The sequence below is a fragment of the Volvox carteri genome (genome assembly GCF_000143455.1).
Source record: "Volvox carteri f. nagariensis unplaced genomic scaffold VOLCAscaffold_11, whole genome shotgun sequence".
NCBI classification, from domain to species: domain Eukaryota; kingdom Viridiplantae; phylum Chlorophyta; class Chlorophyceae; order Chlamydomonadales; family Volvocaceae; genus Volvox; species Volvox carteri.
Window position 1 is genome coordinate 2,078,239 of NW_003307554.1, and position 15,018 is coordinate 2,093,256.

At 57.2% G+C, this 15,018-nt stretch overlaps 1 protein-coding gene across 1 annotated transcript in view; it reads right to left on the reverse strand.

Annotated features, from left to right (window-relative positions):
- Window positions 1-1,283: 1,283 nt before the first annotated feature.
- VOLCADRAFT_104084 (uncharacterized protein) overlaps window positions 1,284-15,018 on the reverse strand; it is a gene marked incomplete at its 3' end in the record, with an annotated part of 13,922 nt that continues 187 nt past the window's right edge. The window contains exons 2-22 of the mRNA XM_002948849.1: window positions 14,866-15,018; window positions 12,674-13,083; window positions 12,431-12,482; window positions 11,138-11,570; window positions 10,104-10,248; window positions 9,640-9,798; window positions 8,873-8,939; window positions 7,828-8,019; window positions 7,106-7,259; window positions 6,259-6,305; window positions 5,828-5,950; window positions 5,202-5,479; window positions 4,824-4,972; window positions 4,222-4,352; window positions 3,826-3,939; window positions 3,330-3,446; window positions 2,973-3,059; window positions 2,623-2,767; window positions 2,156-2,283; window positions 1,756-1,860; window positions 1,284-1,424 (exon numbers count right to left, since the gene is read on the reverse strand). Coding sequence (XP_002948895.1) covers window positions 1,284-1,424; window positions 1,756-1,860; window positions 2,156-2,283; window positions 2,623-2,767; window positions 2,973-3,059; window positions 3,330-3,446; window positions 3,826-3,939; window positions 4,222-4,352; window positions 4,824-4,972; window positions 5,202-5,479; window positions 5,828-5,950; window positions 6,259-6,305; window positions 7,106-7,259; window positions 7,828-8,019; window positions 8,873-8,939; window positions 9,640-9,798; window positions 10,104-10,248; window positions 11,138-11,570; window positions 12,431-12,482; window positions 12,674-13,065 — 3,159 coding nt within the window. The 5' untranslated portion in view covers window positions 13,066-13,083; window positions 14,866-15,018. The remainder of the gene's footprint in view (window positions 1,425-1,755; window positions 1,861-2,155; window positions 2,284-2,622; window positions 2,768-2,972; window positions 3,060-3,329; window positions 3,447-3,825; window positions 3,940-4,221; window positions 4,353-4,823; window positions 4,973-5,201; window positions 5,480-5,827; window positions 5,951-6,258; window positions 6,306-7,105; window positions 7,260-7,827; window positions 8,020-8,872; window positions 8,940-9,639; window positions 9,799-10,103; window positions 10,249-11,137; window positions 11,571-12,430; window positions 12,483-12,673; window positions 13,084-14,865) is intronic.

Here is a 15,018-nt window from a genome sequence, read left to right on the forward strand (position 1 = left end):
GGCTTCACGCGTCTGCTGACAAGCCACAGCAACAGACGGCAACATCAAACCACTGGAACCTAGCCAGCGGCATAGCCTTTCCGCACGGCACTGCATCGTATATTTCAGAATCTGCCCGCGCAACCTGCTCATTTGCAATACACAGTGATATACCAATTGTTTTGACTCCCTGGATCCTGAACATCAGCCATTGTAGGGGCTGCAGCCCCAAACCAGGGTTTATGGAACGCTTAAGGGATGCGCCTCACGTATGGTGGGTTACCTGTCGGCGGTAACTCACCCGTTGTTCAAAATTGGGCCTACGTCAGAACTCAAGAACGCAAGCGATACTTTTGCAGCAACACAAACTCCTTCCCCGCTGTCCTGCACTCTTGCTGCCTTTACCCTAGAACTTGATCGCAGCATCAGCTGCAGCCACCGGCGGCGGCCCCCCGTGACACACTTACAAATGCACCCTCGCTACGAACTGTCCTCAACTGCAACGAAGTAGAAAAACCAGGATGGAAGACGCGGCGTCAATCCAGCCGCCCAGCCTCATTCTGCACCACGCGTTCATTAATAAACTGACCACAACCTCAGTGATGGTAATTCTGAAACTGACCACCACACCACACACCACCATCGCCACCAAGCTGCAGGCGCCTCCTAGCCATGTCCACCATGTGCGCTCTCCTAATGTGTCCCCACGGCAACTCTTGCGGACAGGCTGCCAACCCATACAAGCAAACCGGGGAGCTGTATCCCACCCGCACCGCAATTACACAGGTTCCCACGGATGTGCAGGACCACTGCGCTGCCGAATCGCAGCCCCCTGCAAGCCGTGATGCCAGTTTTCTCCATTCTTGCAGTCTACCCCGCTCGCTGTATCGCGATACGCAGGCCGACAGTCCCAGGCCCAGGCCCAATTCAAGAAAAGCCAAAGAGCACAGGAAATCTGGGATCAACTTTGACCTCTCAGCCCTGTGTAGAGAGACGACTGGAAGCCCGGGGTCCCGTTCCTCCTTCCATCGCCACTGCTTTCGTCCCTGCTCCTGCCGTTGCTGCCTGTTACGCCCCTACACTTCTGCTCCCAGTCCGCCTCCTGCCGTGGGCCTGCCCCGACGTAATGTTAGCGCTCACAGCTTCCAGCTACTTTCCTTGTCTGTCCCCTTTACGGGTCGCACGTCCTTAACGCACTCCACCTGCTGCCTTGGCCTCCTTGGCCTCTTCCCGCGCGCAAATGTACCGTGACGTAGGCGACGTTCCCTACCACGATACGCACATACATACGTACACCCGGCTATTCACCGCCTGTGTTGTGCTCCGGCAGTGGTGGGACTGCGTTCCAGGTAATCCCCGTCCAGGTCATCGCCGTCCTCATTGCCGTACCGATCCCCGTCCACGTCTGTGTCGGTGCCGCCACCCACGGCGAGCTCCTCGCGCTCCTGAGAGCGGTTGTGTCAACCGGCAACAGGGGGGGGAGGGGCGTGAGCCGGGGTCGGGAGGGACAGGGTTGGCGACGGAGCAGGAGGAAGGTCGCGCGCCTAGTCAGCCTTATTGTCGTGGGTGGGCAACCGTGTGCCCCAAAAAATGTAAAACCGGAGATCAGAAGGGTCTCAAGGGGGGTTAGCAGCTACGACGGAAAGCAATCCCACGTCGTCCACCCTGCCTTGCCCTACTGTTCGCGCCGCACCGGGGCGAAACACGGTCCCCTACTGTACTCCACCGACCTGGCCCCTCACTCTCAAGCCCTATCCTTCCCCCCACACAGCCCACCTCCTCGTCTCCATTGCGCCCGATGACTTTGAGGTACTCGTCCTCGTACGGCTCTTGCGGGTCAGGGTACGAGCGCTTCAACACACGGCTGACGTCAAACAAAGCCTGGGGGAAAAGGGGGAGTTACATGCGAACCACGAATGAGAAAGCGGGAAAGGGGGGAGGAGTTACATGCCGGGACACAGCCTTCAGAGCTTCAGAAGTCTGGACTTCCGGGGAAGGGGACGCTAAGAGCCACCTAGCCAAGTCGCCACCACCCCGTTACAATTCCATACCACAGGAACGAACGGAAAGACCAGTGGGTCCTGGTCCCCGGTCCCCAATACCGGTTTACGCGGTTCCACATATGCACCAGGTCCCACCACCAGGTCCTACTAGCCAACAAGGTGCGTTTTCGCACCTGCAGATAGTTGATGGATGTATCGGTGATTCGCCGGCCCTGCGCCATGGCCTCCAGGCGGCGAGCAGCCTGCTGGAAGGCGCCCTTCACCAGGTCGATGCGGTAGGTGCCGTTGCTCACATCGCGACCTGCCACAATGTCGAGGGCGCAGCACACGCACGCATGCACGCACGCAGCAAAAGGGCACAGACAGGAGGCAGTGGCGCGCGGGGCGTTTTTTGGTCTGAAAAGGGAAGGATGCACATGCGCTTCGTGAGCCGACCTCCTCCTTAATGACAACAACAATCAAGATGTGCATAGACTACATACAGTAGAATGAAAGGTCTATCAGCATGCGGGCTCAATTACTCGCTATAATCCGACTTAGGGAGACCTCCTCCTCCTCCTCCACCACCACCTCCTCCTCCTCCTACTACTACTACTACTACTACTCCAACATGCTACTTCCAACATGCTCACCGACCCACCTGTGAGCGGGCAGTCCACAAACAGCCGCTCATTCCAGCTCACGGCGCCATCATACGAGCTCATGGAGACAGCGGCCTGGCGGGCGGACTCCATGGCATAGCCCAGGGACATCTTGGGCACGATGCCGCCGCTACCCACAGACACCTGCGCGCAGGACCAGCACCCGACAGCACCCCGACATGTCACGGAGTCGGTGCAGCGCTGCGCCAGCTAACCAGGAAGCCCGGAGGAGTGGGGGAGGCCGGGGGAATCGGAATTAAGCATGCAAGGAATAAAGACAATCCGTGCGCAGGATGGCATAGGGAGAGGCAATGGGCGTATGAACAGGGGTAAATCCGTCTGGATTTACCGCCTGTGCGCCGTAGTCGTGCTCCTCCCCGTAGCGCAAAAGGAAGGTGTAGAGCGTCTCGCCCAGGTCGCTGATATCATGACCGGACTGCGCGGTGGGAAAACGGGGGAAAGGCGGCGGCGGCGGCGGCAGCCGCGGCGGCAATGATGGAGGTAAAAGAGGATCACGTGCTGAGTTATATTGCAGCTATATTCAACAGAGAGCGCGCGCACAGCTTGTGCAGCCGCATGCGCTCACATGCCTCCATGCATCTATGTACACGACACCACAGCCACACACGCACCATCCATCTATTCATCCATCCATATGCACACCGGTTGGCGCAAGGGCATATCCCCGCACAGCCCCTCTTCGCACCTTGAGTTCCTCCTGCAGGTGTGCAATGACCATGTTGGTGAGGCTGTAGCTGGACAGCCCGCCGGTGTTGACCTCGTTCAGACGGCAGGCCTTCAAGTACGTCTTCACCACCAGAACCTGCCGAATCGGACGGACAACACGAGTAAACGTCGCGCGCTGCATCACATAACATCACATCATGACATGAGCTGAGCTGAGCACAGGCCACGTGGCCAGAACACCTATAACAACTTTTGGAAGCGCCTGAATCCCAGAGAGAAAGGGAAAATTGTTCCCTTTCCGCACCTTCGCTTCTCCCACACGCCCCCCTAGCCCCCTACCCCTCGGCACCCGGGCCCACCTGCAGCTGCCCAGCCCACGCCCGCCCAGCTCGCCAGCACCCAACCCAGTCACCCAGCAGGGCCTCCAGCCCCACCCGCCACCTACAAGCCCCTCCCCGGCTGATCACCTAGCCACCTATCCTACCGCCCTCACTCTCACTATCACCCCCACCCACCAGCGGCTTCACCGGCGGGAAGGCCCTGCATTGCTGCACCATGTACCGCGCCGCCCGCGGACCGCTGTCGTCACTGACACTCACATCCACACACACGCGGCTCTTGGTCCACAACTGTGGGGCAGGGAGGAGGAAAGCGGGCAGCCGCACCGCGGAAAGGCGGACGGCAGAACAAGGCCGTAAGACAGCTAGGCGGTGCCATGTGCGGGAGGTGGCCGCTCATACCACATGCACATGCCGCCGCAGGGATGCAGGGTTCGCAGCATGAGGATAGACACAAGCACGGACACAAGCACCATAGAAACGCAAGGCCGTCGCGAGTCGCAACAAGGGGAAAAGGTGCAAGCTGTGCGAATCATGGTGGCCTTAGGAGCGGCCCCCCAATCCGCTCCTTACCTTGAGAATAGGTATTCTGGCGCGAGGTATGAGCTGCTGACGGAGGATGTCAATATTTTTGGCGCGATTGAGCGCGTCAGCAATCTTTCGCAGCCGGGCTGTGATCTTGGCACGGTCCGCGAGTTCGTATCCTGAGAGCAGTCAGGGGGTCGCAGGAGGAGGCTCGCAACACACGGGGAGGGATGATTCGGAGAACACTACAGAGGACTCGGAAAGGATCGAGAGCCCAGATATGCACGTATTTTGCCACACCATCTCACGGGTTCATGAAAAGATTCATTTCCGTTACGCGGAAATGTCCCTATCCAGCAAACTTAATCAGCCGTTCCAGCGCACTTAAGTACCTAGTTCTGCGCCTCCCCCGCTTTCCTCTAACGGTCTTCGCTTTCCCCAACAAGCCGCAGCCGCCTCCTGAGCCCCCTTCCCCAAGCCCTGGTCCACATACATCGTGGTTCCCGCGCTATCCGGGTCCTCTCGCCCTGCCCGGCCCGTCGCACCTGACACGTCTTCCCGTCTCTTCCCGTCCAAATCCAGGACCCACTTGTTCCCACGTCCCACGTTCGTCCCCTTCGCTATCCCCACAACCCTTACGAGCCCCTCACCTCCCGACACCCTATCCGGCTCCATCACTCCGGTAACCACCAGATCCAAATCGCTGCTCCAAGTGGACAGCCCATTCGCAAAGCTGCCAAACACCTGAAGCTCCACCTGCCGGGAGTTGGGCCAGACCTTGCGCACACCGGCGCGAATGCTGCGAGGGCGAGGGCGCAGTGGGGCTGGGGGTCGGGCCGGCGGGGAATGCGACACCAGGAAGGACGCTTACAGTAAAAAGGTACTATGGGAAATGTCCGCGCAAGCATGTCCCCCGGCCATGCTACGACCGCACGTGTGGTCGACCCTGTCGCTGGGGGGGGGATACGCCTCCGCCAGGAGATGGGAAGGGACCAATGTGATTTCGCGGACGCGCACCGCGGACTCACGCGTCGATGACCTCCATACGCTGCCGCTTCTCGCCCTCTGTTGGGACGACCTTGGTGCAGAAATCTTCAATGTTGTAGTGGAGCGGGGAATAGCGGGCTGCGCTGGCTGGCTGCGGCGGCGGAGGCAGCGCGGGGGCGGCAGGCGCATCGGCCACAGCCCCTGAGCCCGCCGCTGCAGGCTGCTTTTGCGCCTGCTGTTGCTGTTGCTGTGGCTGCTTCTGCGGCTTCTTCTTCGACGCCTGGCCCGATTGCGCTGACCCCGATCCGGCCGCGTTGACCTGCGTGCAGAGCTGGCGGTAGCGGCACCCAAGGGACGACAGTGGCGCTACCGCCGCCGCCGCCGCGGTCAGTGGCGACACGGCAGACGCAGACGCAGCAGCTGACGTAGACGCCGCACACACAGCAGCACCGCATCGCCGCGCCCACAGTCCCTGGCTGCTGGCATGGCCACCGCCAGTACCGCTATTATGTCTACAGTTGCGGCGCGGCGCCAGACCACGGAATGCGAGGTGCGCTCCCCACGGGGCTGCGCTGTCTGCCTCGAGGTCTTCGTGACTCGTAGAGGTCAACGAGAGCGTAGGGGACCAAGAGGCGGGGAATGCCGCAGCGTCGACAAAATGCCTCACCGCAGCTGCACGGACTGAGGTCCGCAGACGGGACCCGCAGCTGCCAATTGTGGTCAGGCCTGGGATACATTTCCCGGGCGCGTAGTCTAGACAGGAGCTCTGGAGGAGGCTATGCTGGGAGTGCTGTGAGGGGGAAACAGGCGCGGCTGCGCAGGGCGCTGGCGTGGTGATCTGCCGTGGGGCACGCGGTGTGGATGCGGGGCCCGCAGCACATGCCAGCCGGGTGGAGGCGCAAGCAGCGCCACCGCAGCCCATGGAGGGCGTATGAAGGGTTCCGGGAGCTGGCAACATCAGGTCGAAGAGGACGACGAGACGGGCCGGCAGGCGGGCCAGGGAACCGGCAGGTGCAGCCGGCACTGCGAGGTGACGCGAACTGCTAGCGCGCTGCTCTATGCAGACGCTCCCGTGAGCACGAGCTACACACAGCGCACGCGCGCCATGTTTCCTGATGGGCCTTCTTCAGCGCCGGTGCTCCAGCCTGCATCGCAGTATGGCAGCCATCGCCGATGACATAAATGTGTACTGATCACGTGCCACGACGACAAGCGCAAGGGTTTATGGAAGAATCTGTGTAAAATCTAGACCTCTGGCTGCTTTCTTGAGACCGTGTTGTCAGCGCAATCTTCGGCCAAGAACAGGGGCTTTAGCTCAGTTTAGAAACGACTTGCACATGAAAGAATGACCAGGTGGCAAAACCTCAACGAAGCAGGAAGCCACGATGCAGGCGATGGAGTCATGTTGCAAGCAACGTACCCAAGGCCAGCGACTCCAGCGGGAAAGCAGTTCACACGGACTCTTCGCAAGGACTATGACGGAGTGTTCTTCGGTGTTCAATCACAAGCAAAGATAGAAGCATCGATGAGCATCGCTCATTTGCATAAGGCCTTTACTGTACGTAGGCTGAACAATTGTTCCAACTAACGTGATGTCTTTTAATTGCGAGTACCACTGCGATCCTAACTGAAAAACGCTCTCGTCTCAATTACAGACACTTGAGAAGCATTCAAGATTAGGGTTTTTCGATTAACAGGGTCATGTCCTCGCGGCCATCCGCGGACCCTCACCAACCCCACAGCAAACCGTGTCCCTTGAAATGTGGCCGTCCAACCAACCGAATCTCCCCGGTCCCCTCACTCCTAGCTAACACCCTTGGCCCTCAATCTTGCTAAGACCTTTCCAGCATATCGCATAGATACTCCGCAAGCGCCAAGGACGAAGTCAGCCCCGGCGACTCTATGCCATACAGGTTGACCCAACCTCGCACACCATGCCCCTCACGAGCGCCCTGCACCAAGAAATCCGCAGGCGGCTCGCCAGGCCCCGACAGTTTCGGCCGTACACCGCTGTACGCGGGCTGCAGTGCGCCGTCTGGCAGGGCGGGGTAGTAACGTCGAATGGCCGGATAGAAGGACTGCGCTCGTCCAGGGTCCACCTGAAAAAGCAAGCAACGCAAAAAATAGACCGGACGGCGTAAGTGGTAAATTACGGGGCCACAAAACAGGCGTGAAATGAATAATACAAACGACTGCACACCTTGCTAATAAATGATCCTGGTGGCCAACACCTTGCGGCATTCATCCATCCATCCATTCATTCATTGGTATTTCTACATGCAGTCGTGATGAAAGCGATCATTGCTTTCGGGTGCCCCTCATGCTGGCGACTGTACCCCTCACGCGCTCACGTGCAAAACCCCGTTCCTACCCCTCCTCCCAGCCGTCTAGGGCATCGGACGCATAGCTGCTATGGTAAGCTGAAGCTCTTCCGTAATCAGGCAGGACCCCAAAATTGCGCCCCTCTCCTCCTCTCTCTCGTTCACGGCCCAGTTCCAGGCTTACCTATCGCCATGCCATCAACATCTTCACATGGATCCACACGTGCGCTCAAAACAAGCCTCCTAAACCCCCGCTCCAACACTTCCCCCCAGCCTACCAAATCAAAAGCGTCCAGAGCGTTAGAGCAAATCCTTCCACAAAACTTTGCCCCGCTAATGCCCTCACCCTGTAATCCACCACCACCGGCGACCCCGGTTCGATTCCCGGTCCCGGCAGCCACTCCACGTCCGGACCGAACCGCACCCCGCCAGCCATGTCCAAAGTGAGGTGCGTGCCGAGCCCCGCCAGGCCGCGCTCCGGCATGGGGTAGATGAGGCGGCTGAAGGGAGCGCGGACCGACAGCGAAAAGTAGTTACCCTGCGTGAGCGGTGGCGAGGGGTTCAGGGCGGAAAGCCGTGTGTGTGTGGGGGGGGGGGGAGGGAGGGGCCCCCTTGTAGCGGTGAGGTTCGGGGGCGTGTGGGAGTGGAGCCAGGACACCAAGCCTACAAGGGGGGGTTGGGAACCACGCCGGTCTATGTACCCCAGCTCCCCCCTTGATGGTGCGACGTCTCGCGTGGCTCCCCCAAACACCATCACCCGCCAACACCCTTTCTCTCTGACCTTCGCCACATCCCACACCGCTAAGTGCCTCTCCGCTTGGTCCCAATGAAATAGACATTCACTCGTGCAACTAAGATTCATGCTCAGCCCTTTTCACTCGAAATCCACACTCCCCCTGCAGCACCCCTCAGAAGCTCCCAGGACGACAGGCCCTTCCCCCAACCTTGGCCAGATGTAGCTGAGGGATGGAACTCCGGGGCAGTCCAGCGATGCTAGCTGCCACCCGCATAGCATGCAGACCCGCCGCATTCACCACCCAGCGTGCCCGCAACCGGCTAATCTCAACGGGGACACGGCCCGCCGCCGCCGCCACCACCCCCCGGGAAGGACTACTGCTACTACTGCTGCTGCTGCTGCTGCTAGCGCTAGCGCTAGCGCTGGAGCTGCTGGCGGAAAAAGGCCCCCAGCCGGCGCCACCGCCTTCGGCGCCAGCAGACGGCAGGCTGTGCATCTCCAGGATTTTATACGGCACGGGCACGGGCGCGGCGGTGGCAGGTGCCGCCATCGGGGCAGCGGTGGTGCCAGCGGCAGTGGCAGTGGTGGTAGAGGGCGGTGATGGGGGTGTGCTGGGTGCGGTTGTGTGCGGGGTCTGCTCCAGCCAACCCCCCACCACTCGTGTGTTGAGCGCCAGGACAGCTCCGTGCGATTCAGCGTCCGCTAGCAGCGCCGCCATGTAACTGGACCGGGAGCGGGGGGGAGAGGAGGCGTGTGCCGGGTTTGCGCGCTACGTGGTGCCACGTGGTGTTGCGTTGTGTAGGGTATTGGATGTTGTGTATCTGACGGGTTGCCATGCTTGTTCGGGTTTTAAAGTCGAGACTCTTAACTTAAGACGATAACGATACGTTTATGCGAGCTTGCCAGGAAATCCGAGATTTTCTGCGATATACAACGGACGAGCGTCATTGGTCCTGGAGCAGGGTAGTTCAGGCTTGGGCAAGGCGGATACGTGCTTCTTTCTGTGCGTGCTTGCACCTTTCGGAGGTTATCGTCGCGCTGGGGGCCGTGCAGGCAGCAGTGGACGGGCATTTTCGCGGCTGTTTGTTTCGGGGCCGTTTCTTGTTGTTGTTCTTTGTCAGTGTGTGCCCCTCCCCTCCTCCGTCTTGTAAACGGAGTCTCTGCAGAAAACCCTTGACCCGCACATGTCGAGGACGTGCATTCAGCAAAGGACAAGAACCCCACAGCGGTCCAGTTGTTTTGTGGCCAGGGTGGTTTTTAACTTTAACAAGTCCCTGAGCCTGGCGTCTTCAGTCGTCGCGCTCTGGCTTGCTCATGACCGTCTCGGCCCCCGGGGTCCGCACTCGGGAATCGAGGTTGCAGCAAAAATCAAATCGTGGGTGCCCACCGCGCCATGGGGCCAACTCGTGCCATGCGACCTACGTGTGACTGTCCAGGATGCCGGTGGAGGGGGACAACAGCGCCCCTTGGCACGCCAGTGCGGGTTCCAGGCCCCGGGCCTCCGCACCGCTAAGGGGCTGTAAGTCGGGTACTCCGTGGCGCGCAGCAGTAGCCTGGAAGGAAACCAGCTCCGGCAGCTGCCTACCGCACCGTTAACAGGACAGGAGCAGCAGCAGGAGCAGCAGCAGCAGAGATGGCAACAGCGCAGCAGGCAGGGTGGCGATTGTCGGCTAATGAGCAGTATATTCTCGACATAACTTTGATATCCCTTTGCCGTCTCCTCCTTGTAACGGCCCCCTTTCATCTCGCCTCCTTCAGACACACTCTCATATCTCATGCGTCGAATTTGCAACAAATTCGACGCATGAGATATGAGAGTGTGTTTAGCGAGTGAAATAACAGCACATGCGCAGCTCCCTCCACGGCAAACAAAAGCCGCCGCTCACTCTTTTGTGGTGGCAACGATCAGCTTGGTGATGTTCTTGTACGGCACGTTGTGCGTACGGCAGAAGTCGTACAGTCGTGCCTTGCCCTCCACACACATGCGCGCTTTGAGGCTGCCGTGAGGGTAGTAGATGCCCGCGTGGATGACTGTGCCGGTGGTGAAAAAATGACGGAACACCGGAATGAAAATGAAGAGAATCAAGGCGGGCGAGTAACAAGGATGGAGGAATGGATGAAAGGGTTCGCCCCGCATAGCTGTTCCCCAAAATTTTCAACATTAGTGGGTTCAATCCTTCAATAGATGTTACTCCACCGTTCCCCTAACCACCATGTTAATGGCAGCTTGCCCCGTGTCTTCTCCTCTCCACCCCCCGAAGGAACAGAGACGATCTAATTACGATTTCCCTTTGCGCGCATTGCGCTCTCCCAGGACAATAGATGCGCAACTTTGGAGAGGGCGGAGTCAAGAGGAGAGACCAGTTGAGTAAATAATCCAGAATTCGATAAGGCATAATGTAGGCGGTTGGATACACGTGTGGGACAGCACATGTGGAGGATTTGTGAGGAGGGTGCTGTAAGCCTGATTCATGTAAGCCGTGCACCTAAAACCGAAGCGTAATCAGCTCAGAACTCAAAAGCGCGAAACGAGACTTATATCATCATGTAGATCTTTTAATTCTGGACACGTAGATCTTTGTTTTTCGTCCATGTTGGACTTGGTTATTAGATAGCCTAGCAGGCTCTTACATGGGCTTTTGATTGGATGATGTGGCCTGTAAGCCTGTGATGCGTGTGAGCCGTGCACTGAAGGATCACCCGGCAGACCGCCAATGGGCGGCCCCGGGGATGTGCCCTTGCCGCGACATCGTGGCAGTGCTTCACAATCACCCAGGACGGACAGCTCGTCCAATGACCCAGCCGCAGCCAAGTCCATCCCGCCCCCAACACCAGCCGGTCCAAAGAGTAAACTGCATATGAGAAAACACAAACCCCGGCGTCTGGAGGTCCCTGTCCCTCTGAGCACCCTAGCACGCACCCTCGCTGTGCCGGGAGCTGGTCTCCGTGCCGATGGCCCCTGCGGCCTCCACTACCACCACCTCACGACCACGCCGCGCCAGTGCACGAGCAATTGCTAGACCGATGACCCCTGAACCGATGCCGCCGCCCGCGAACCGCCAACCAGCCAGCAAGACAGGCGGACAGACAGGCGTGTCGCCAATTGGAGGAACATCATCGGCGTGCAGCGCAGAGGCCATAGCCGTAGCGCCAAAGCGGGTCAGAGGACACCATTGAGCGAGTGAAAGAAAGGAGAAGGGCCAAAGAAGGGGATACTGAGGGGGCTGTAGGTGTCCGATAGGGAGTATGCCAGCTGGGGGCATACCTGCGCCTATGACCACGCACTCCACATTGTCCGTATGCACGCTGCCATTCGTATTCCCAGAGACAGCCGCTGAGCTGTGCTGCTGGAACTGCAGTAGAGGGGAATCCGTCGCGCAGGAGTGTAAGCAGGAGCCCGCGCCCGGCGTTGGATGGAGGCCGGTTGGCACAGCCAAATAGCTTGATGGAGTCCCATAGCGAATTTGAAAGTGCTGGCGAGGCCGACTGTTTACAAAAGGCCTTAGCAGCCGAGACTCTTCCGTCGCGAGCAATAGGCGTTTTCGAGAACATCTGCACCTGCCGCAGGAAATTTCAATTTGCCCATGCAACCTTTTGAGGAAATCGGCTATCCTAACATGACTTGGAAAGAATTGGGCGAGCTTGCATGCTTGTCCAGCACAGGCCATACCGTAAAACAAGGCACCAATAAAGCCCTAAGAGACAACTTAAAAACCCGGCATTATGCATAATGAAGAGGAAAAACTGATCACTGTAATAACCATGAATGGTAAAAATCTTTTCCGTGACACAATCCCATGAAAGAAAAGGCGCACAGGAGCGCCAGTCCGGCTATCCGGCGGATAGTAAAAATCCATTCACACGAACGCACTCGTGGCATCTCACGAAAAACAGGTGGACAGTTCTCTCGTTCTCGAATGTATAGACCTCGAATGCCTGATTTCTTTCCTGCGGCAGCCCTTCCCCACACAGACCTGATGGGTACGGCCAAAACCCTGACAGATGATTCAGGCTTCCTCTGCACTCCTGTCATCCATAGTGAAGCCTACATGTCTATTCCACACAAGTTGGCGTGGAATGATATATCCATTCCCGAGCTACAATTACCATCGACTGATTGACTCGCGCCCTGGGGTCAGACGCGGCAAACGCGCAGCACATCATTTGAAGTCAAAAGACTCCAGATGTGCTACTGCAAGAACCTCAGACTCACCACACCTTGATATCGGCATGGTCTTTCTGATGCCATCTGCCACCATACACACCTATCAGCGGCGCGAGACGCCAATCAGGGCCTGCCTGGCCGCAGATCATTATATGATAAAACACACCAATCCTCAATATCCTACAATGATTAATGTGCCAACAAGTTAATCCACCTTCTCCAAACCCACAACGCCGCACACAGTCCCCACAGCCTCTCCCTCCAGGACCTATCCACTACTGCACGCCTCACTTAGCATTCTTTTGAATCTCCTTCTCCTTCCCCTGCTCCTTCGCCTTCTCCTGCTCCTTCGCCTGCTCCTTCTCCTTGTCATCTATCCACGTCTTCGTAATGTCTGCGAGGCTGCCATCCTGAAGCCCATTCTCGAACTGCTTCATGAAGTAGGCTTTTCTCTCGATGCTTCCGGAGCAGGCATAGTGCCTCATAAACCAGGAACCCCACTCTGCAGGATCGCACAGATGATCCCTGACTGGGGCCACACCATCTACGGCAGCTCCCATGCGCTCGGGCGTCACGTCGCTGTCGTTAAAGGCGCAGCCGCAGCGGGGGAAGCAGCCCGACTGGAACAATCGTGGGTCGAGTACGTGAAGCCGGGCGCCGAACCTAGCCGCGCAGCGCGGCATCAAGAGCCCGAAAATGTCCTGATAAAAGAGGGCGGAATGGCGGCAACGGGCACAACAAGCACGTGCATGAGGCCGGAAAAGGGTTCAATCGATACATCGTCGACGGGTACAGAATGTAGCGGTAAGGGTTGCATGAAAGCGGTTCAGGGGACAGCGAGACATGCACACAACGCGCAAGCAAGGCAGAGTTGTTCGTTGCGCTATAGGCAATGGTGTTGGAAAAATGACCGGCCATATGCTTCGTTCGTCCACCATTCATCATAAAGGTTCATGCGAGCTGCACCAGCCAGTCTAGGTAATATATATAGGGGAAGAAGGGGTTCCCCTTTGGGGAAGAAAACGAAGGGGTTCATCTTCTTAGTATACACCTAGAAGGAAGTGGCAAACGATAAGCTGGTAAGGACCACCGTTGTATAACCACTCAACAATAGGCAGGCGGCTGGCAGAGGTTAAGGCCTGGCTTCTGCTCCCGTCGCGTCCCGGCGCGTCCGGTTTCAAATCCGCCTGCCGACCTCTCGGGGTGATTGAGAGGTGATGAAATGGGAGGTGGCCCCCCATCTTGTGGACGGTGTAGGACGTGATAAAATCAACTCGCGAGCTGACCAGGAACTAAGTTGACGCGCCGTTGATCCGCTAGATTTGGTTGGATGCTGGTGGTGAGTTGCCAAACTCAAAGAGTACACTCTGAAGTCGGATGGGGTGAAGGGCTTAGGGTGCCCCTCTAGCAGGGGAGAGCAGGGAATTGCCTCGGGAAGGAGGCCACTGGTGAAGCTTAACCACCCTGTAACAACATCAACATCAACCACTCATCTAGAGAAGCAGCTTCCCAAATTGGGTAGAAATGCAGGCCGATAGCGTTAGAAGTTGGAACAACAGCACCTGTGATGATGTTGTTACCATAAAGAAGAGAACCTGAAACTGGTTCACGAATACCATCGATGTCTACTGGCGGAGCAGCGATGAAAGCGATGATAAATACTGATGTTGCAGTAAGAAGACATGGGATCATGATTACACCGAACCAACCGATGTAAAGGCGGTTCTCAGTTGAAGTGATCCACTCACAAAAACGAGCCCATAGGCTAGAATTTTCACGACGTTCTAAGATTGCTGTCATATTTTAATTTTTTTAAAAGTTTTAATTTCTCCGTAAAATATTTTTTCTAAAATAGTTTAATTTATAAATTCAAGCTTCTATTAAAAGCGTGGTATTAATATTATATACCACGCTAAAATTGCGTCCCCTTCGGGGAAGCGGTAGCTAAGGAATATCATTTGCCGTAAGGCGAATGTAGTTTAATATAGTTTAACTATATTAAACTACAATGTAAACTACAATGTAATTACGTAGATCGTGACAAGAATGTTCATTAGCCGTAAGGCTTTCCTTGTACCAAGTCATCATTAAAATAAAGAAATAGGGGGGTCCTTGTGAAGCAGCTGCCTGCGTTTCCAAAGCACGTATGGTGTTGGATTGTAAGGTGCCCAAGTACGTTTGCGAGGAAGAGAATGTGGCCAGGCTGGAGAGGAAAGTGCAGTGGCATATTGGAATGTGAGATTGGCGCACGGGCGAATTTACGTGCATACCTTTCACCGTAGCATCAGTCCTCAGTTCACTTTTTGGAACGAACATCAGCATAGGTCCAAGCCCTCTCGCTTGGAGGGATATGCAAACAAACATCCTGATAGGGGTAAACTCGCACGCTACCGAGCATTCAACCGAGCACATGCATGCTTAGTTGAATGGTGAGATGCGACCCCCCCCTTCATTTCGTGCTCGGCAAGCCTGCCACCGCGTACCGGATATGTTAGCGATGTTACAGAGACGCTGCACCTTGGTTTCTGTGCGCAATGCGTACGCTGCTCGACCCCGCGGACCAAAACTACACGTGCCCAACTGAAGACATTCCCGGTGGTTGTGCAGCAGCTCTTGAGGCTGTTGCTGGCTGAAAT